The 21,512-nt window shown below is 39.3% G+C and overlaps 2 protein-coding genes across 2 annotated transcripts; both read left to right on the top strand.

Moving 5' to 3' along the window:
• The first annotated feature begins 509 nt into the window (after nucleotides 1–509).
• LOC135625448 (putative hydrolase C777.06c) lies at nucleotides 510–7,012 on the top strand. The gene is made up of 10 exons (XM_065130288.1): nucleotides 510–817; nucleotides 2,205–2,340; nucleotides 2,555–2,682; nucleotides 3,542–3,689; nucleotides 3,778–3,883; nucleotides 4,507–4,565; nucleotides 5,598–5,633; nucleotides 5,725–5,834; nucleotides 6,098–6,159; nucleotides 6,711–7,012. The coding sequence occupies exons 1-9, from the start codon at nucleotides 597–599 to the stop codon at nucleotides 6,153–6,155; spliced, it is 1,002 nt and encodes a 333-aa protein (XP_064986360.1). The 5' UTR covers nucleotides 510–596; the 3' UTR covers nucleotides 6,156–6,159; nucleotides 6,711–7,012.
• Nucleotides 7,013–17,739: 10,727 nt separating this feature from the next.
• On the top strand, nucleotides 17,740–19,701 carry LOC103969483 (tyrosine decarboxylase 1-like). Its single transcript, XM_009383019.3, has one exon. It carries the CDS (start codon nucleotides 17,904–17,906, stop codon nucleotides 19,482–19,484), a length of 1,581 nt encoding a protein of 526 aa, XP_009381294.2. The 5' UTR covers nucleotides 17,740–17,903; the 3' UTR covers nucleotides 19,485–19,701.
• Nucleotides 19,702–21,512: the final 1,811 nt, after the last annotated feature.

Genomic DNA, 21,512 nt, shown 5'->3' with positions numbered 1-21,512 from the left:
CTCGCTTATAGCTCCCATGTGAGGGAGGAGGGGGAGTGAGGGTCGTTGTTGCCTTCATGGGCATTGTCAGCCACGATGACTCTTGTGCTCCCTCTTTCCTTGCATGAGTGCTACAAGCGAGGGGGCTAAGTGCGTGGGGGTTTGGTGGTGGCTACCCCACACGGGATAAACAGTGGCAATTAGGCTCAGGTTTAGGGTTGGTAGCGATAATGAAGGTTGCATATAGTAGGCCCTCGCACAAGGGCTACTGATAATGACAACGGTGGCTCTCACACCCCTTCCTTGCACAATATATGCAAAGGCATTATCAATGGGGTTTGGAAAGACAAAATCGACTCATGTGAGGGTTACATGTGATAGTGCAAGGTGGAGATGGAGATAGGGGTAAAATAGTCTTTTTACATAACAAAGGATATGTGGGAGTATATATATATATATATATATATAAAGATAAAGGTCGGTAGGTATACGTGCATGAGCGTCTCTCCTGTCATCGCTTCCCCGAATAAAAATAACGGTCCTATCGCCGTTTACCTTCCCTTGACCTTTACTCTCCTTGCGCCCCCTCGTCTTTTTGTCTTTCCCCCAGAGAAAGAATGGGATCTCCGGACGGCTCCGAGAACGGAAGCTTTCGCGAAAAGGGGGGCGAGGGATCCATTGTCATCAATGGCGGTCGCTCTTCTTCTCTAATCTTTCTCGGCACCGGATGCTCGAGCTGTGTCCCCAACGCCAGGTGCCTGATCCAGCCCACCGATCCTCCCTGTGCCGTCTGCACCCAGTCCCTCTCCGTTCCCCCCGAGCGCAACCCTAACTACAGGTGGAGCCTCATTCCTGTTCCTCTGTCTCAGTCAGATCTTGCCGATTCTTCCTAGGTTTCGGCCCTCCCTTTGTCGCAACATCCTTGATTCGTAACCTTCCTGATGCATGGTGCTTGTCTTATTTTTCCCTGAATGTAGGGATATGCCATAAATTTTCTTGAATAACTGGTAGATGTTTTGATTGCTAGATGTGGTTTAGTTAGTTTCCAAGAAATTAGTGGACCATTCGAGGCAAACATTCGACAATCGTTGCGACGTCGCGTGTCGTAGAAAGGGCCTGAATAGAAGCCCACACAGAGACTAGAAGAGGAAGGTAGACAATCACACCATGCAACGCACAGGGATTTGCACTGGTTTGTCAGTTGACCCGTGTTCCACTAGCGATGATGAGGAGCAGCTTCCACCCTGAAGGGATAACGCACAGAAATGATGTGATCAACCCCATTACAAGAGAGACTCACCAACAACTCTGAAAAATTGAAGGCAGATAGAGAGGCTCCATCTTTAGTACTCTTGCGTCAACAATGGGAGGGCATGACTGAACTTGCTTCGAGATTTTTTTTCATACTCTTGACATTTCTAAATTATCAGTCTGAAACATGGAGCAATGGATACTACCACATATTAAGATTTGGATGGTGAGAAAGTTGTTCTGGAGTTGATGGTAGTTTTGTCCCTAGATATTTCACCAAATTTTCAACCGTGGCTTTGCTTTGTGTTATTATCATGTTTGATCCATGTTAAATTTCTTCAAATTGCTTCAAGGAATCTTAAATTGCTTCACAAAGACAGAGTATGTAGTTCAAGCAGTGGGTGCAGGATGTAAATGGTAAAACATGGGGATTTGCTTAAACTTATTAACCACTTTGTTGTAACCATTAGTGGAGTGCATGAAGCATGGGTTTTTTATGTGTATTACTGTTAAAGTCCTAATTAGGCTGGGAATGTGAAATCGAGATCTATAATTGGTCTTAAGATACTGTTGAAGAAGGCAACTTCAAAGTATCTGATCAGTAAACAAGCAAGAAACCAGTTTGCCTTTCATCAGTGTCTTGGATGCTCCTGGATCTGGTTTAATTATGCTAAACTAGTTCATCTAGAACTACAACACATGTTTTTAGTACAGTTAATGCAAGTGCAGGCTAAGCTTTTGACTTCAATGGTCCCCATTATTAATTTTTGCATGTTGAAAATTGTTACGGATTAAAGTGTGATTGAAGTAGTAAATATTTAAATAGATATTTTCTGTTTTTTCTGTCTAGATATGGATGACTAGAAAAAAGATCTAGTACATGGATCGATCTGTTTGTGAACTGAATTTAAATCCTGTAAACACTCCATAGTATTTTTACTCAGTTGCTAATTTTTCTTCGTCAATTTTTACAGATGCAACACTTCGCTTTTGATTGATTACTGCCAGGATGATGGTGTACACAAATATATCTTGATTGATGTTGGAAAGACCTTTAGAGAGCAAGTTTTGCGGTGGTTCATCCATCACAAGGTTCCTCAAGTAGATTCTGTGAGTATTGTGTGATGTGAATTCTTCAGCCTTGCAAATTAGTCTTGTTTCTTATTCATGTGGATGAAGTACATACCAATTATCGTTTCAAGCTATTCATGATGTACTCATATTTCAGGATTTTGAGTGTATTGTGGATAGTGTAAATGGATCATTCGACCAACTCTGTGTGCTATTTTTTGTATATGATCATTGAAAAGTTTCTGTTCTGCAGATAGTTTTGACTCATGAACATGCGGATGCAGTTCTTGGTCTTGATGATATTCGGGTGGTACAACCATTCAGTGCTACAAATGATATTGCTCCAACTCCAGTTTATCTTTCTCAGTATGCAATGGACAGGTGCTTTATGCTTGTGAAATTCTTGTTAGTCCTTTTTAAGTCCTTGTATCATGATTTTTCATGCTGTAACATTGTACAACTTCTTTATGTCTCTGTTATTTGAGGCATTGATAATCCAATTGTAGATCATAGTTTTGTGTTATTTCTTTAAAATTTATCTTAAGAGTTTAACAAATCTCTATATTCAATTTTTGTCTTGGTTATCCTTTTGAATTTGATATAATATATAATCTGCGAGTGTAAGAAAATTTTTTTTGTCTAGGTTATCCATTTCAACACTGCACGTGGGAGTTCTACAACAGGCAATAGTCTTAGTCCAATCTCCATCAAGAATCCAGTACAATGCATCAGACTAAATGGCTTACTAAAATTTTATTCCTACCAGGAACATATAAGAAAAAAATAGAGAAAGAAGGCTATGTGAAACTGTGAGGAAGAACAATGCCAATGCACCATTGTTGGCATGACATGATCTTCACTCTATTTGATTAACGAATGACCCGTTTTCACCTAATCAAAACTACCTGTTCATTATATATTTTAATAATATATTTAAATGTATTTTGTTATTATTTTTTGTTGATCTTTTTGGGAGTAATTAGAGTCTAGTTTTGAGTATATTTGGTGTATAGAAATCCTAATAGTATGGTTAAGCAAATTGTGAGACGTCGCAAATGTTTATGTGAAGATTCATTATACAAGATGAGCTGATGATATTCAATTATTTCTTTCTTAATTTTTGCAGTTTGCTATATACTGTTTGTTTGACAATGTTTATCACCATGTTATTTAGACAGTTCAAAATGGTTTGCTATAATTTAACCAAGTTCTCACTTGCTAATTTTCTTCTTTGAAACAGCCTTGCAATAAAATTTCCTTATTTAATGAAGAAGAAGTTGAAAGAAGGTGAAGAATTAAGACGTGTTTCTCAACTTGACTGGAAAATAATTGAAAGCGACCCCGAAAAAACATTTATGGCCTCAGGCCTAGTGTTTGTCCCTTTGCCAGTTACTTCAACATTAGACCTCACTATAAACATACCATTGCTTTTCATCCACATACCATTTTTCCCTCAACCTTTTTCTGGAACTGCAGGTAATACATGGTGAGGATTATATCTCTCTAGGCTTCCTTTTTGGGAAAAAGTCAAGAGTTGCATATATATCTGATGTTTCACGCTTCCCTGCTAGTACCGAGAATGGTATGTGCTCCTTGATTTGCTTTTGATGCTCTTGTTGTGTTTGTTTTTTAATTTTTGATGACTCAATAACAAGTGCATTTGTAGGGGTATTGGATGTTAAACCCATTCATGAATGATTTTTGCTATGGTAAGCCTTACATGAGATACATGTGATGTAGTTGTAGCTAAGTATTACTTAACGAGAAAAAAAATTTCTTTAGTTGGATGTTTCCAGCTTCAGATCACAGATCAGTTGATTGATTGGTTACATTTTTTAAGGAAACAAAAGAATCTGAAGCTGTCACATGACTATTTGTTGCAAGATGATGCTTGTTTCATGTTTCGAGATGAAAATATGCAAAAGATTAAGGGCTTTTCCTGTGTTTGGTTTTGTTTTGTGCTACCTGTTGTGCTTGCATTTGGACACTTGTTTAATATCCTATTTTACAAAACAACTTGATGTGTCTTGGGAACCTTGTTGAGTAGGGCATTTGTTGGGTCCTGTGTGCGTTACTATCATAATCATAGATGATGATTGATGAAGAAAATTTCAAACGATCTTGCTTTAGTTTCTACTTTGCTTGCTCAAGTGTCCAAAAGCTCCTCATCTTTTTCACTTCAAATCATGACTTGTTTCTCTGCAGTTATATCAAAATCTGGAGCAGGACAGCTGGATCTTCTAATCTTGGATACACTATTCAAGGTCAATTGACTTTGTCATCTAATTGTAATTTTTATGTATATTCACTTCTGTTTTATAAATTATGGTTTGTTCCTTCTTCTTTGGATGAATAACTATTTAACACAAACTAGCGCGTACTAGTCCCTCTTTCTATCTATATAATTGAATAGCCTTTGTTCATTGGAATCAGGTAATCCTAAAAGAATTTTTTTCTTTTTCCGAGTTTAGAATCTTTTACAACTCTCATATGTTCCCAAGTGCTAGCTAATTGTAAATTGTTAGTTTTGTATTAGAACACAATGGACTTAGATACTACAAAACAAGGTTTGCGATTTCGAATCGTTCCACTCATATCAGGCAATACGTACCAGTTCGCTTGTGAACCGGTACGCAAATCACCCACTACCGGGTGGTTCGCTCGACATAGCAGCTTGGCTGCAGCGAGGCTGAGGGAGAAGTGTCAAAGAAGGAAGAAAAAGGAGAGGGCGTTCGAAGAAGAGGGAGTAGAAGAGAGAGAATCGGGAGAACCTTGGCGCAAACTTGTTTCTACGCCCTTTCTCGATCCTAATCCGACGCCGCACTCCCTCAACGATCCCGATCCAGGAGGTAACGACAAGGAGAGTCGTAAAGAGGAGGATATGGAGCCACGGGGATAAGGGGAGGCAGCGACTAGAGTAGCGGAAGAGGCGGAGACGTCTACAGCCTTCTTCTTCGTCGCGTTCTTCGCCGAAGGCTGCAGACGCCTGCGGCCTTCGACCTCTTCGTCGCCTTCTTCGTCAAATGCCGCAGACGAGGAGAAGAGGAGGAGGCGACGTCGCCGAGGCTGCATACGCCTTTTTCTAAATTTGTTATATATTTATATATTGATTTTTATATTTTTTATATTATATATATATATATATATGCATATCGCTCGGTACAACGTATCGTACTGAGCAAAGCTCGATACATCAGTACGGTACGAAATTTCAAACCTTACTACTGAGGCATTATGTTGTCAACTCTTGTTTAGATTTTGTGCTTGCTAATATGGTTATTTTCTTGCCTATACAGGAGAACTCACATAACGTTCACTTTTGCTTACCCCAGGTTGGCTTTAGTTTGAATTCTTTTAGAAGCCAAGGCCATTAAATTTTTTTATTCTTGAATCTAGTTGATTGTGGCTTTATGGTCTGTTCAGACTCTTGACGCTATAAAGAGAATATGCCCCAAGCAGGCACTACTAATTGGAATGACACATGAGTTTGATTATTACAAGGATAACATGCTTCTTGCAGAATGGTCAAGACGGTAAGATATCATGATATTCTTCTTGTTTATCAAATAAGATTATAGTTGCTATTCGCAATATCTGCCACTCCAAACTGTTAAATCCTTGCTTAGCAAAATCTCACCATTGATTTGGTTGAGAAGGCATTGTAAAAATTTAAAACATATGCTACATTGAGCTTTCTTGAATGTGGCATTGCAAAGTAGATATGTATATCTTTCAGATGCTTGCACATAATGCATCGTTAGCTGCTAGCTAACCTGGGGTAATTTGTTTTTTTCAGAGAAGGGATCCCAGTGCAGCTTGCTCATGATGGTTTACGAGTGTTCATTGATTTGTAATTAGGTATGATCTATGTACACTTGGTTATCTTTTGCTGCATAAGTGAACAACTAAGCATGTTAGTTTATCGTGCTTGGATAAAAGTCCATTTTAACAACATATGAAGAGTTTCGGTTTACTGTGCTTTAGATTGCAACATCACCAATTGTCGAACTTGCTTTTCTGGTGAACATGCTGTTATGATCTTCTTGGTGCCCTTGAAAGTTATTTAGTACCTCATTTGTTCTGTAGGTTCTGGACATAAACCTCATAACTGTGCCCACCAGGTTTTAGATTCCACTGCACATTTTACTTTTTATCCTATTGCAACTATGTTTCACCCCATTGAATTAGTTATCTCCATCTACAAGCGATAATACCATCTAATTTTGAAATCGAATTAAACATGTCCAATAAAAAGAAAAAAACACAGATAGACTGATTTTATTAAACATGGCCAGTATGATTTTAATACTGTAGGCTTTGGGGAGAGATGCAGACGTGACGATATTATCTTAAGCTTTTATACTTTCAGCTACAGAAATGATGATTGCTTTATGTTTTTTGTCCTACAGATTAAAAATATACAGCCATGTGGAGGTGGTCTTGTTTAGTTGCCAAGCCACCCTTTTATATGCCGTAATCAGTTTTACAAGGATCAGTTCTCCATTTGTTTTCTCTCATCAGTCGCTCACAGCGGCAGCTTACAAAGACATGCTTGATGGTATATGTTTTCTTGATACATTTTTCTTACGAGTATAGTGCGGATACCTTTTTAAGGAGTTGGACATCCACAAGACGCTTGTTTTTGAACTTCACATGAAGAAAAATGTCAGCAATTATGTGATAGAAATTTCATCAATTTCCTTCTCGCTTATACTGTTTGCTATGGATTTTTTTCTAATCCAATTTATTTATGTCTAGTTTTCTTAATGGTTTTCCTAATACTTTTAAAGCTGGAGTATTTCTTATGATGTTTTATCCTTTTGGAGGCGTTAGCGGCATAAGTTTTCTTTTTGCTGTTTGACTCCAAAAACCAGCATAATCTTGAGTTAATATACGATTTCTAGAGGCATCATAATCCAACCTGTACAGAATACAGAATTGGTTCGTCAGTTTCTGTCAGAAAATCTTGGAATCTCCAATCCGGAATCCCCGGCGGAGAGGCCGCCGAGTGGTGGTAGCAGCCGGAGGCACACCGTCGCGAAGTTTCTGGGCACCACCACCACCTCGAACCTCTCGTCCCTGGCGACGAGCCCCTCGAAGCGCTCAGCCATGTTGACGTGGCTCCCGATGAGGTTCCTGAGGTTGGCCACCCCGTACCTCCGCACCAGCTTCAGTGATCGGAAGCGCTCAGCCATGTTGCGGCTCGGCTCCTTCACCCCATAGGCAGTAGCAGCAGTCCAAGGTGGTGAAGAACCATTTGTGGGCGTTGAGGCTGAAGGACCACGCCGTCGATGAAGTGCCGCAACTCCGGGCAGATGCAAGCATTGCCAGCGTGCGCGGCGTCGACGTGGACCCAACTCCTTAAACTTCAACGCCCATAAGTTGTTCTTCACCCAACTTGGACTGCTGCTGCTGCTGCCGCCGCCGCCGCCTGTGGAGGAGTTAAAGGCACATAAGGCACGGCAAAGGGCAAAATCGTGCGGGTTCGATCGTACTCATCCAAAACGGACAATCCCTCACACCCCCGAGGTGCACCGAGACAGACCAGATATCCCCTATCAGATTAGAAACTTCACTATGGTCTGCTTCCGGCTGCTACCACCCTTGGGCGGCTTCTCCGGGTTTGAGACTGCAAACGCGATCGACACGAGGTTGCTCGACGCGGTGTACGTGACCGATGCGGCGATGGGAGGAGTCGACCTGATCCCGTTCGCGGTCGGCGCCTCGCCCACGGAAACAGATCCAGTTAATGGATTGTCGAACATGGTTGGCTACTGTCGAGCTTGCTTTTCTGCCGAAGCTGCTGTTAAGATCTCATTTCACTACAAACCCTCAAATCTAATCTTGAGTTAATGTTCGATTTGCAGAGGCATCAGAATCAAATCTCACTTTCCTATGGATCGTAGTACCTCAAGAGTGCGATCGAGTTCATAAATCTGCGGATGCCACAGCCGAGCAGCAGCTGCAGCTGTATCAAATGTGGCAGATGAAACACTCCCTCGCATTTACTGAGGGTGATTCCACAAGCAAACAGAGAGAGCTGCGTCTCGTTCTCCGGTGCTCATGTATGGTTTTATCGACAACGTTCGGCCCATTTAGTGGAGTTCTTCGATGAATCCAAATTATTACGAATTGAAAGTACTCCTTATTTCTTTTACTATCTTTTACTATCCAAATTTTAGTGGAGTTCTTCGATGAATCAAAAATAGAGACTTATCTATTATTACGATGAATCCAAATTAAGACTAGGAGTATCAATTCAAAAAAAAAAAAGGTGAGATCAGTAGATCTAAAAGGTTTAAAAAGAAAAAAGACGTCAGACATTAGAGTAAATAATTCTAATCAAATTCTTTCTATCTTCAAAAGTAAAAATTATCTATTTTGGATTGTTAAAATGAGAAATCTATTTATTCCATAAGGATTGTGAAATTTGGTAAAAAAATAATTTTTTGTTGAATACGACCTCCAAGATTCCAATATTACTAAAGATAAAAAAGATTGAACAAAAAGATACAAGAGTTCTCTAGGTGCTATGATAAATAACAGATAAGTCTTTATTTTTTTGAATTATGTCGGTATCAACATCAATGAAAACTTAAAAAATATTAAAAAATATGCTTAGAGGTACAAACAAGGTAAAAACTGAAGGCTTTAGATTCTTCAACATGAATTTGAAACTCTCGTGATGAAAGATTCTAAATCTATCATCAAGTTTTTTCTTAAAAATCACTTTTATTATGAATCAAATGAGATCAAAACCTAAAAGATCAAATAGTAGTAGAAATTTTTTTATGAAGTTTATCTCCAAAATTTTATATAATTTTTATTACTATAGAAGAAGCTAAAGATACAAGCATATTGTTTATTGATAAATTAAGAAGCTCACTTTTAGTTCATGTGAATATATATTCAAATGAAACTTCAAAACATGATATTCAAATAAAAATAGATCAAAAACATAACCAAAAGAAAATTTCAGTAATCATGTCTCAAAGAAGAGGTCCAAATGATAAAAGCTATGGATGATCTAATGCTCAAGGCAAGGGATGAAGCCGATCAAATAAAAGTTAGAGGAACCCAAATGAATGAATTTAGGTAGAAGGTAAAGGAACACTTGTTGTGAACACCAAATATGATAAAAAAATTTATTAATGATGTGTTGTTTATAGGGTAACTAATGAGAAAAAGGATATTATGTTATTTTCTATAATGAAAAAGTTTGATTTATGATAAGAAATCTATAACTTGATAGCAACTATAAGGATGATAAAAAAGTAAAATGTTTCCTTTATTATTTTAGGATTTCTTACATGTATTCACTACTATAAATCAATATTATGAGATAAAAGATATGGTATCTAAATTATGACAACTAGAACCATTAAATAAGAAGAATATGATAGTTGGTTTATCTAAAATTAAAAATAAAGATACTATTTGTGAATCTTGTTAAAGAACAATTGAAACTTATGCAGATATTTGTGGGACTATGCAAACTATCTCACATTGTGAAAGTAAATATTTTTTATTATTTATAAATGATTGCACAAAGATGATACAGGTATATTTTCTGAAAGAAAAAGCTGAAGTCTTCTCTATTTTTAAATTTTTTTAAGTATATGTAAAAAAATAAAATGATTGTTTTATTAAAACTTTATGTATTGATAGAGAGGTTGAATTTATTTTCAAAGATTTCTTTAATTTTTTGTAAGAGTACAGGCATTTAAAGGGAACTAGCTGCAAGCTACACCCCCTAACAAAAAAATATAGTAGAGTGGAAGAACCAAGTTGTAGTCGAGATCGTCAAATGTATGATTAAAATAAAAATACTAACAAAAGAGTTTTAGAAACTATGAGTACAATAGAATATTTGTTAAACCACTTTCTTACTAAGACAAGGAAAACTATTAGGAAACCTACAAAGTATCACGTGTGTAGCGAAAGAACAAAAACAAAACTAATTTCTAAAAGAATAATATCTAGTTATCGTGTGAAGATTAATGCGGCAAAATCGTAAAACTAAAAAACCACATAACACATATGAGATGTTTTACCTAGAAGATATCATATATCCCTGAAAACATAAATCCAAATGAATGGACAAAAAAGGTCAGATGTCCTCCTTTCTAGTGGTGGTGATCCACATGGCAGATGAAGTGGTGATGCTTCTCCTTTTGCAGCACAAATCCTTGTAGACTTTGCGCACCACCTTGCAACAATGAACAACAAGGGTCAGCCCCTTCTTGTTGTCTTTTTGTGCCACCAAGAGGGCTATCGACTGAGGAGGAGAGGGAGGGAGGAGAATAGAAGATAGCAGCCAAAAAGAGTATAGCTCATAACCCCTTTCGTCCCCTCTTATTTATAGAGGTTCATGTCAACTTAACCCTAATGAATCCTGTCTTATTTGGTACTAGATCTTTATCTAATTATCTAAGTCTCTTAGATTAATGGATCTTTATCAAATAATCACTATTTGCTCTTATTGAGTCTCACTCAAAAGATCCAATAATATAGGGATTTATTGAATATCCAAAAAAATATAGGCTCGACAAATATCTCATATCCAAACCTTTACTTGTCGTAATATCTATCATATATGTGTGACCCTCTAGGCCTAATATCAAGCCGGTTGTGTATCACATCTATCAAAACTCCTTTTGACTTAGTGAAATATTATCTTCATAATAATTCACTCGACTCATCAACTATGGACGTACTATGCCATTATGTCATAACCCCTAGACGATACAAGGGGATCCAATCCATTTGACATGTTTGTCCTCAATTACTATATATTTATAGTTTCTTATCTATCTAATATTCTGAAGATCGTATATCGGGCATAGTATTATCAGGTTCCTATAGAATCTACGTAAGTCTCACTCTAATCGAATTCTCCTAGAGAACTTCTTCTCTCTCAATCCCAATGACCCTAACTAGATATTTGCTTGAGTGAGAATACATGAGATATTTCTCTTATGACAGCGAGACTGAATGATCCTCTATCGACACTCAATCACCCTCGTAAGGTTGACTATTACTCCCGATGACCATTTGTGCTAGATATAGAACTTCCGAACCTATAAGTCTGATATTAAAGAGTGGAGTACTCATACACGACATCCTTGGTGTCTCAAGTCTAAAGATCAGACACACAAAATTGTTGTATGATAATGAGGTATCATTAACCATCCAATATTCCATAAACATGTTAATCAGTGAACTCATTTTCTAATAAGCATATGCATTGTACCCATAGTGTTCCCACACGAGCGACTACGAAACTAACCACCTCTATCATATGGACAAGTATACAGCACATCGATCTATTCAGCTATCTCGATGTCCCTCTCGACTAATCTATGAACGAAAATATTTATGATCTATGTTTATAAATGAATTAATCTCATTATCATGATCTAATTCTCAATGCACAGATATAAAGACGTCACAATATATGCAATACACAACATAAAGTGAGAAAATACTAATAATAATAAAAAGTAATGTTACATATGTCATCAATATGTAACTAGCAAAAACATCTTATGAAATCATAGTTGAATAAAAAGCCAAATATAAGAAGTATTTGGTTGTGTTGTTTTCATGTTTCATATTAAATGCATGTTTGTGAGGTATAGTAATGAGATAAAAGATTTTAAACTTTATAATCCTACAACTAAAAAATGAATCAAAAATCGTGATGTTATTTTTAATAATAAGAAGTTTGAAACTCTAAAATAATTAAAATTTTAATAATTATAGAAGAAGTCGATAAGTCATATGATACATTGACTATTGTTAATACCTCATCTAATTTTTCTCATATTTTGAATAATTCTAATTCAAATGATTATAATACCTCTAAGAAAATTTTGTACTCTTTTATATATATATATATATATATATATATATATATATATATATATATATCAATTTGGTGATTTTACATATTTTGCTTTGAAACATACTTATTAACGATAAGCGATTAAAAAAAGTAAAACCCGGAAGTTGGTAGATTTGCCCCCAAAAAAAGAAGTAATTAGACTCAAGTAGATGTACAAGTTAAAATTTAATGCTCATAGTTTATTGTAAAAAATATAAAGTTCATTTAGTTGTCAAAGGTATGCTCAAATTTCATGTATCGATTTGTTTTAAAAAAATTTCTTTAGTTACTAGAATTGATTCAATTATAACAACAATAGTAACATTGATAGGTTAGAAAAAATAATAGATATATTAATTTGTTGTTAAATCTTCCTTCCTGAATGAAAAGTTATAAGAAGAGATTTATATGATGGATTAGAAATTAAAGGGCTAGAAGATAAAGTATACAAATTGGATTAAGTATTATATGACTTAAAACAAATACCAAGCGTATGGTGGAACAAAATTAATAAATAATTTCTTCAATATATTTTTTTAAAAAACTTAAGCGAGCCAACTTTATATATAAAAGCTCATGATATGAAAATTTTTATTGTCTATTTGTATGTGGATAATATGATTTATATTAAAAATTCATCATATATGCTTATTGAATTTAAGAAAAATATGATAATAGAATTTGAATTGATTGATCTAGGACTTTTACATTATTTTCTAAGAATAAAAATTATTCAGAATGTAAATAAAATTTTGTGTCAAGAAAAATATGCTAAAGATTTGTTATAAAAGATTTCATATCTTGTAAACCAGTGAATACTCCAACGAATATAAATAATAAACTTATGCTAGATTATAAAGTTGAAAAAATAGATGAGAAATAGTATAGAAGTTCAATTAGAGAGTTATTTTATCTTACACATTCAAGGTAGAATATTATGTTTGTAATTAGTTTGTTATCCAGATTCAGATTCAGTATTAATAAACATCAGTTTAGAATTCTCAATTATGACATTCGTTATGAATAGGTAAAGCGTTAGTAATAATAATTGATTGGTTATGTAGATGATGGATAAAAGCACTTTAGGAATTGTGTTAGCTCAGAAGTGATTTAATGAAAAATAAAAAAGTAAAAATATATTGCACTTTTGAAGTGAAGTATGTTGCAACTACAAGTATGATATGCCAAATAATCTAGCTTAAAAAAATCTAGCAAATCTTTTAAAAAAGATAAGATTGATCAATTAAAATATATTGTGGGAACAAGTCTATTATAGAAATGACGAAGAATCCTATCTTCCACGGGTGCACCAAACATATATTTTTTTACCTTCTCCCTCCGAGGAAGCCAACACAGATGCCTTCTTTCATCTAGTGTTTCTGATGGTAGCAGCGAGTCGTCATCCCTGATGCGTCTTCGTGTTTTGCCGGGCCGGGCCACGTGACCGTCACCCTGGGCTGGTGCATCAGCTGCCTGACCGGGAAGCTGGCGACCCCCACGGGCTCGTGCTGCGACGGCGTGCGCCGGCTCCGCAACATGGCGGCCTCCACCTGCGGATCGGCGCATCGCCTGCAACTGCATGAAGGAAGGAGCCGCCCACATCCAGACCTGAGAGACGACTCCATCAGAGCCCTCCCCGGCCCGTGCTCCGTTGCGCTTTCCTTCGCCGTCGGCTTGCAGACCGACTGCGGCACGTACGTATGGGTTTGTTCCCTCTCTTTTCCCCTCTACCTGTGTGCGGAAGCTGAGGGATTGCTTTTGTGCTGCAGAGGTTATAGCGTGAGCATGTATGCGTTGTAGCACAGGAAATAAGCCAAGCTGGCTTTGTTAAGGAAGTGTATACGGTCAGCAATACAGTATAGCTGAGTAGTTGTTGTTGCGACATGAAATCGAGAGGATGGTTGGGACCGTCCGATCGATGACGATGATGATGATGATGATGATCACAAGAAATCTAAATTTTGGAGATGGCGAAGCAGCACAGAACCAATTTAACCCGTGCATGGCATCTCATATCCAGCGGCAACACACGGTAGACGTCGCGACACGAAGCACATGATAAGATGAATCTATCTTATGACTTGGTAATGAATAGGTCTTGTGTCTTAATAATTAATTTATTATTTGAGATAAGTATTTTTATATCCATGAAGACAAAAGAATCCAAATATCAAAAGAGAAATTCTGAAATATAAAATTTAATTATTTTATAAACACTTCATGTATCTTTAAATTTTGATTGAAAAGATAATAACAATACATTTATATATAGTATATTCTCGTACACACCAATATAAAAATCCCTTATTTAAACACTGTAATGATCTCAATATCTTCCCCTCCTTTTTCTTTTGAACAGCAGAACATATCCCCTGCATCACTGAATTAAATATCGCAAAGATCTATTGGAAGTGCTTTCCGTCAACTTACTTGACTGCATGTGCACGATAATTAATGATGTTGGATTATGTTCGATTTTGTTGAACTTAAAATGCTTTTTTTACGTCGCTTAGTCATGCCTACTGTTGCAACACAGGGGGTTGCTTCCAGTATTTGATGCCGACCAAAGAACAGGTTTCCAATGATTACGTATCCATCACCATTTCATATACTGTACGTTATAATACATCAGACAAACAAGTCAATGTCGGACAGCACATTATACTATCGTGCCCTACTTTATTACTACGTATATACTGCCGGCCGAAAGCTGACATGAGCAGTAGCTGGTGGCCTCGAGCAAGCTTCAATGTGTGAGAGAGAGGAGTCCACGGCCATCCATGGATTCCATGTTTTCCAAGACACGTGCACGACTGTTGCTGTCGACACAGTAAACCCCCGATATAATATCTTTCTACCTTCCTCAGAAGACACCTAATGGTAGATACGACCAGTTTGCCACACGTACCGTGTGGGCCACTTAATAATGCACCGTATGCATTTACGCTGCTTTCAAAGACGCCCTTCTCAGAAATTTCCTGAGAGGCCTCGCAACAACAAATATGTGACTCTCTCTCTCTCTCTCTCTCTCTCTCTCTCTCTCTCTCTTCCCTCCATTTTCTTCACCGACAGATTATTCATCTCCAGTAATTTGCCGTCTAGGCTTCGTTCGTTGACTAATCATTCATGCAGTCTTCATCTCCTTCTACGATTAAGAGGTGCATTACTGAACAAACTTTAATCTAGGACGATGATTCATCTTGTGGTCCAAATGCATGCATGTGGACCGCACGCCACCATTTTCCTGGTCACAAAACTGGCATCGAAGCTTCACCATCATTAAAAGACTTTCACCTTGGCCACTATCGTTCATCCACCTCTTCTTCCTTTCCCTTGTTATCTTTGCTCGTACGTATAGAAAAGAAAACAAACCACCACTGTGTCATATATGTTCCCACAACATGGAGACTAAATTAAAGCGTTCGTGCATCATATGATTAGTTGTTAGATGTATAAACAAGTACGTATTACTATCGAATCACAAAAAAGTTGAGAGTGAGCCTATCAAATCTAAGACGTACGGTGAGATGATATCTTCCCGATATATGGCATTGGTGGGTCAGCAGCAGCACGCTTTTCTCGTTTATATCCTTCCACAAGATCCCGAGTTATGGTTGCACACGATAGCATCATTCGCCGCCGTCGCAATGCATGCTTTCCACAAAAGTAAGCTCTACGTGGTGCAATGTCACTGCACGAACCGGTGGTTGCTGTTCTGTGGATACAGAGCTCAACGAGGGGTGTCGCCCTCAAACCACGTTGTTCACGTTTGCCATTTGATTCGGTTGTGAAGAGGACGGCATCGACGTCGATCGGTCACTAAGAACAACAAGAGTCTGTCCTCTGCCTGCAATTGGGCTGTTTCTCCCTGGCTGAGATTTGCGACTTTAGCTTTTGCTGGGGAAGGCGTCACGACGATTTCTGCGTCAGGTCCGGTGATCGATTAAGATTTGCTCCATAAAGTGTGGGTCAAATATAGGATTCTAATTTTGACTCGGTCAGCGAGTAGGTTTAGTTAATACACACCGATCCATATCACATGGGAAATTAATTTATTAAAATGAATGAATGTTTGTATGAAATATGCATGTTTACGTAATCCTTTTTGTTGTTGATAAAATTATGGTTTTAATTTTAAATTTTGACTACGTCTTTTTTACATGAACGAATTTAAACCACACTGGAATTGTTTTTAGATATGACACTTCTCTCTAAATATTTAAAAGCATTGTTTGGCTCACACTCGGGTACAATTATTAGGCAGAGCTGTGCATTCACATGATCACGATCTATCATTGCATTTGCAGCTTTTATTTTCGGTCTCTTTCAGTAATAGATTATGTTTTTAATCCTAAAGTTCTCAGACAAATGGTGAGAAACAATATGCGGTAGCTATAGCATATATAGAGAGAGAGTGTGTGTGTGTTCATTGTGCTGTCACAGTCATGCTTCCATTTTATGAATTGTAGCAAAACAATTATAATCAACCTGAGAAACTCTCCGAGCAGCTGCAAGCTAAGCTCCCCAAAGTGTCATGGTGGAAAACCTAACCAAAGCATGTTGTTCTTTGATTCGATGAAGAGCCATATTAAGGTCTCAGAGAGAGAAAATTCTATGTATCTGGCATTAGCTGGTCAGCCACCATAAACTAATTGACATGCACTATGTTCAGCTTCCACGCCAGCAGATACGATGATGATGATTAACCAGCACTTGTCACTTCATTCTCCTTGCTCTAGCGTGACCAATTACTGTACCGGACGATGGAGTTACAGTACCGGATGGAATTGTCTTTGTGACAATACCGGACGTTTCTTACGCATGTGATGACCACAGCCCGAGAAGAAGAGAAATGAGCGACCTGTGCGCATGCATGGGAACGGAGCAGGAATCGGAGGCGAGGGTGGGTGGCGGGTTGCCATCGAAGGGTTAGGCCGACGTACGACGTGGAGAAGTAGCCAAGTCGGTCTCCCAGCTCTGCGAGTCCGTCTCCTCGCCGCGGAGGTGGCGGACCCCGCCGCGTACTCCACGCCTAAAACGTGCCGCCTTGGCTGGCCCGCCGCCTCGTTGGTGTACGCTTTCCGACGGTAAAAACGTAGGAGGAAGAGACGGAAATGAAAGAATATTACTGGATGGATCAAAAGAAAGCGATTATTTTCATTTATAATATGCGAGCAAAAATATTATTATTATTATGGACTCCAAATAATAAAGCAAAAAAAAGTGCATATATATATATATATATAACCTTTTGTGCATTTGTTAATCTTGGTATCGTGAAGGGTAGTAATAGCTTGACGAACGGTGGTTGAGACGGAGTTACAAAAGCTTTGACGAACGGATGAATGGACGAGCACCACCGTGGAGAGGTGGTTGAGAGGAAGCGGAGACAGCTTGACGAACGGACGACTGGATGAGCTCCTTCGATCTCTCCCTCACCCCGTGGCAGTAAAAAGACTCGGCTGTGTCCGTAACCTTCTGAAGCCCACCAACGTGCGTCACCAATTAGATGTGCCGCGCTGGTGCTCGCAAGTTCGTCTTCTCACGCTCTCTCTCCCTCTTCACCTTAATAGCTTCCACGTTGGCTTCGCATCTCCCTATAAAAGTTCCTCCTCCCCTCCTCGAGGTCTTCACTCAGCGGCCAACAAATACAATATCTCTTCCTCCCGTGGGCTCCCCTGCTCCATTCGCCTCTTCCTTCACCACAAACACACAAATGGGGAGCCTCCACGACGTCGTCGAGAACACCAACGTGGTGTGCCCGCCGAACCCCCTCGACCCCGAGGAGTTTCGCCGGCAGGGCCATATGATCGTCGACTTCATCGCCGACTACTACCACAACGTCGACAAGTTCCCGGTCCTCAGTCAGGTCTCCCCTGGCTACCTCCGGGAATGCCTCCCCGACTCGGCACCTAACCACGCGGAGCCCATCGAGGCGATCCTACAGGACGTCCGCAACCACATCGTCCCCGGCATCACTCACTGGCAGAGCCCCAACTACTTCGCCTACTTCCCCTCCAGCGGCAGCATTGCCGGGTTCATGGGCGAGATGCTTAGCGTCGGCTTCAACGTCGTCGGGTTCAACTGGATGTCGTCTCCCGCGGCCACCGAGCTGGAGACCATCGTCATGGACTGGCTGGGCAAGATGCTGAACCTCCCCAAGCCCTTCCTTTTCTCCGGTGGCGGGGGCGGCGTGCTCCAAGGCACCACCTGCGAGGCCATCCTCTGCACCGTGACAGCAGCCAGGGACAAGGTGCTGACCAAGATCGGGAGGGATCGTATTGGCGACCTGGTGGTCTACTGCTCCGACCAGACCCACTGCGCGCTCAAAAAAGCGGCGCAGATCGCTGGCATTCACCCGGACAACATCCGCGCGCTGCGGACCCGCCGGTCCGACGCCTTTGGGCTGTGCCCCGAGACGCTGCGCTCCGCACTGGCGGACGACGTCTCCGAGGGGCTTGTGCCGCTGTACCTGTGCGCCACCGTGGGCACGACCTCATCGACGGCGGTCGACCCGCTCCGGGGGCTGTGCGAGGTGGCAGCGGAGCACGACATCTGGGTCCACGTCGACGCCGCCTACGCTGGCAGCGCGTGCATCTGCCCGGAGTTCCGGCACTTCATCGACGGCGTGGAGGGCGCCGACTCCTTCAGCTTCAACGCCCACAAGTGGTTCTTCACCACCTTGGACTGCTGCTGCCTGTGGGTGAAGGAGCCGCAACACCTGGTGAACGCCCTCTCCACCAACCCCGAGTACCTGAGGAACAAAGCCACGGAGTCGAAAAAGGTGGTGGACTACAAGGACTGGCAGATCGCCCTCAGCCGTCGCTTCCGATCGCTGAAGCTGTGGATGGTGCTGCGGAGCTACGGGGTGGCCAACCTCAGGAACTTCATCAGGAGCCACGTCAACATGGCTGAGCTCTTCGAGGAGCTCGTGACCAAGGACGAGAGGTTCGAGGTGGTGGTGCCCAGAAACTTCGCCATGGTGTGTTTCCGGCTGCTACCACCCCTCGGCGGCCTCTCCGCCAGGGACTGCGGATTGGAGACTGCAAACGCGATCACCAAGAGGTTGCTCGACTCGGTGAACGCGACCGGGAAGGTGTACGTGACCCACGCGGTGGTGGGAGGAGTCTACATGATCCGATTCGCGGTCGGCGCCTCGCTCACCGAGGAGCGGCACGTCCGGTCGGCGTGGATGGTGGTGCAGGAGCAAGCCGAGGCTCTGCTGGCGGAGTTCAACGTACATCCCGTGATGCAGGAGCAAACAGACGCCGTGCTAACTGCGGCCGTGCATGGTTGACGCCTCGGTTTCCATGCGAAGAGGTGACCAATTCGCCATACATAATATAATAATTATTATTATTATAGCAAAGCCACGAATATGTCCAGAATAAATAAAAAAACACTTTTTTCCTGTATTTTATTTTTTGGGGTCTTATTATTTTCCTTCCTTTCTCGGAGTGATTTTGTATTTGTATTTGTATTGTAATGAAAAATTCTTCGATTTGCACTGCCTACGATTAATCTAAACTGTGTTAACATGCAGGAAATCTTGCAGATTAATGGCTTCATCAAAACATAAATAGAATCTTAGGATTTAGTGTATATATTATAAGACGGGTGCATGCATGATGTTGAAAAAAATCTTTCAGAAAAATCATATTGAAGTGATAATAAAATAATATATATTTCAAAATTAAAAATTCATATTATAATAATTTATAATCTTACTCTTTATTCCTCGCATATGCTTTCAATTATATGATTAAAGTATTGAGGAGAACGACCTTCGTGAGGAGACAGAGGCCATCCGATGTGTGTGAGAGAGAGAGAGAAAGCAACCTTGTCGGACGCCACGAAGAATCGTTCGATGTGTGGCCACTCGGAGGGACGAAGATTTGACACTTGGGATTGCATTTAAGTTTGGTGGAACATTGTTGAACTCCGTTTGACCGTGTGCCATGGCAATGCATCATCGGCTTTGTTTATTGGCTGCACAGATTGTGTTTCTCTTCCCATTATTCCGCTGAGGCTGCGATCGAGTTGATGGTACTCATCCAAAAACATAAATCATCATTGCAGTCTCTACTAAATATACAGTACATGAAGAATGGTGGTTGGAGTGTAATCCTGAACAGCATTTCATTTGTTTGGATCCACATCATTAGGTGTATAAATGCTTTAATCCCCACCTGACAATATATATATATATATATATATATATATATATATATATATATATATATATACTCGATCTGAAAAAATCAGTATTTTACATTATACGACTAAAGCGTGTAAATTAAATCTGACGACGTAGAAGAAATTGATCCCACAAAATTGTTGTGTGGCTGTGAAACGAAAGAAGAACAAAAGATGACTTTTGAGTGCTTAACCTTTGCATAATTTGTGGACTCCATCTCTCTGACATTTATTTTGTTGCACTCGGAAAGGGGGGAAGGACGTTGCTGTTCCCATGGCCATTGAGGTCTTGTGCCACCAAACTCACCATGACATCATTGAAGGTGACAAGGAAGAACATGATGAACAATAAAGTAAACTAGTTCTTGGTTTTAAGATGTTGTAGATTAACATGGGTGGAGCTACATGATTGGAATGTGCCACTTGGACTGGAATCAGTACCCTTTTCAGGTTGGATAGATAGAATATATTTGTAAATCCCAAAATATTGATAAGAATTTGGATTTATTATTCATCCTTGAGAATCAATTTGCTAATAGTAAAATTTTCAATTTATCCAAAGATAAATTAAATTTACATTAGTACTAATAAAATTCATCCAAAGAGACTATTACTAATATTTTAATATTACTAATAACAAAAAAATCATTTAATATTTTATTTATCCAATAAAGAGATTCCTTAACGATACGATTGATAGATAATTTATTATTTGAGACATCGTTAACTTGCAAATGAGTCATGAATAATATACATTTTTTTTTTTTTTTTAACTTTTCTAACTAGACGCATTCATAATCAAACTTTTTTACAATAGTAATATTTAATTTTACTTATAATTTATTTTATCATAATTTGATTGTTTTTATTCATCATGTCCATAGACAAATCCTCTTCCATTTTCAATATCATTTTGGCACGTTGCCTTTTTTTTATCCCTCTTTTGAAGTAAAAGATTTCCCTTTTTATTATATAAAATTATATTTGGATGAATAGCATTATATTTGTAAATATCAAATTATTGATACAAATTTGGATTTTCTATTGATATTGATGAATAAAAAAAAAGAAAACCACTTCCTTAAGGGGTCATTTTACTCATCAGATTGTGAGAAGTTTCATGAACTTT

The sequence above is a fragment of the Musa acuminata genome, chromosome BXJ2-10 (assembly GCF_036884655.1).
Source record: "Musa acuminata AAA Group cultivar baxijiao chromosome BXJ2-10, Cavendish_Baxijiao_AAA, whole genome shotgun sequence".
NCBI lineage: Eukaryota > Viridiplantae > Streptophyta > Magnoliopsida > Zingiberales > Musaceae > Musa > Musa acuminata.
The sequence above is the reverse complement of the archived record's forward strand: the minus strand, read 5'-3'. Positions and strand labels throughout refer to the sequence as shown.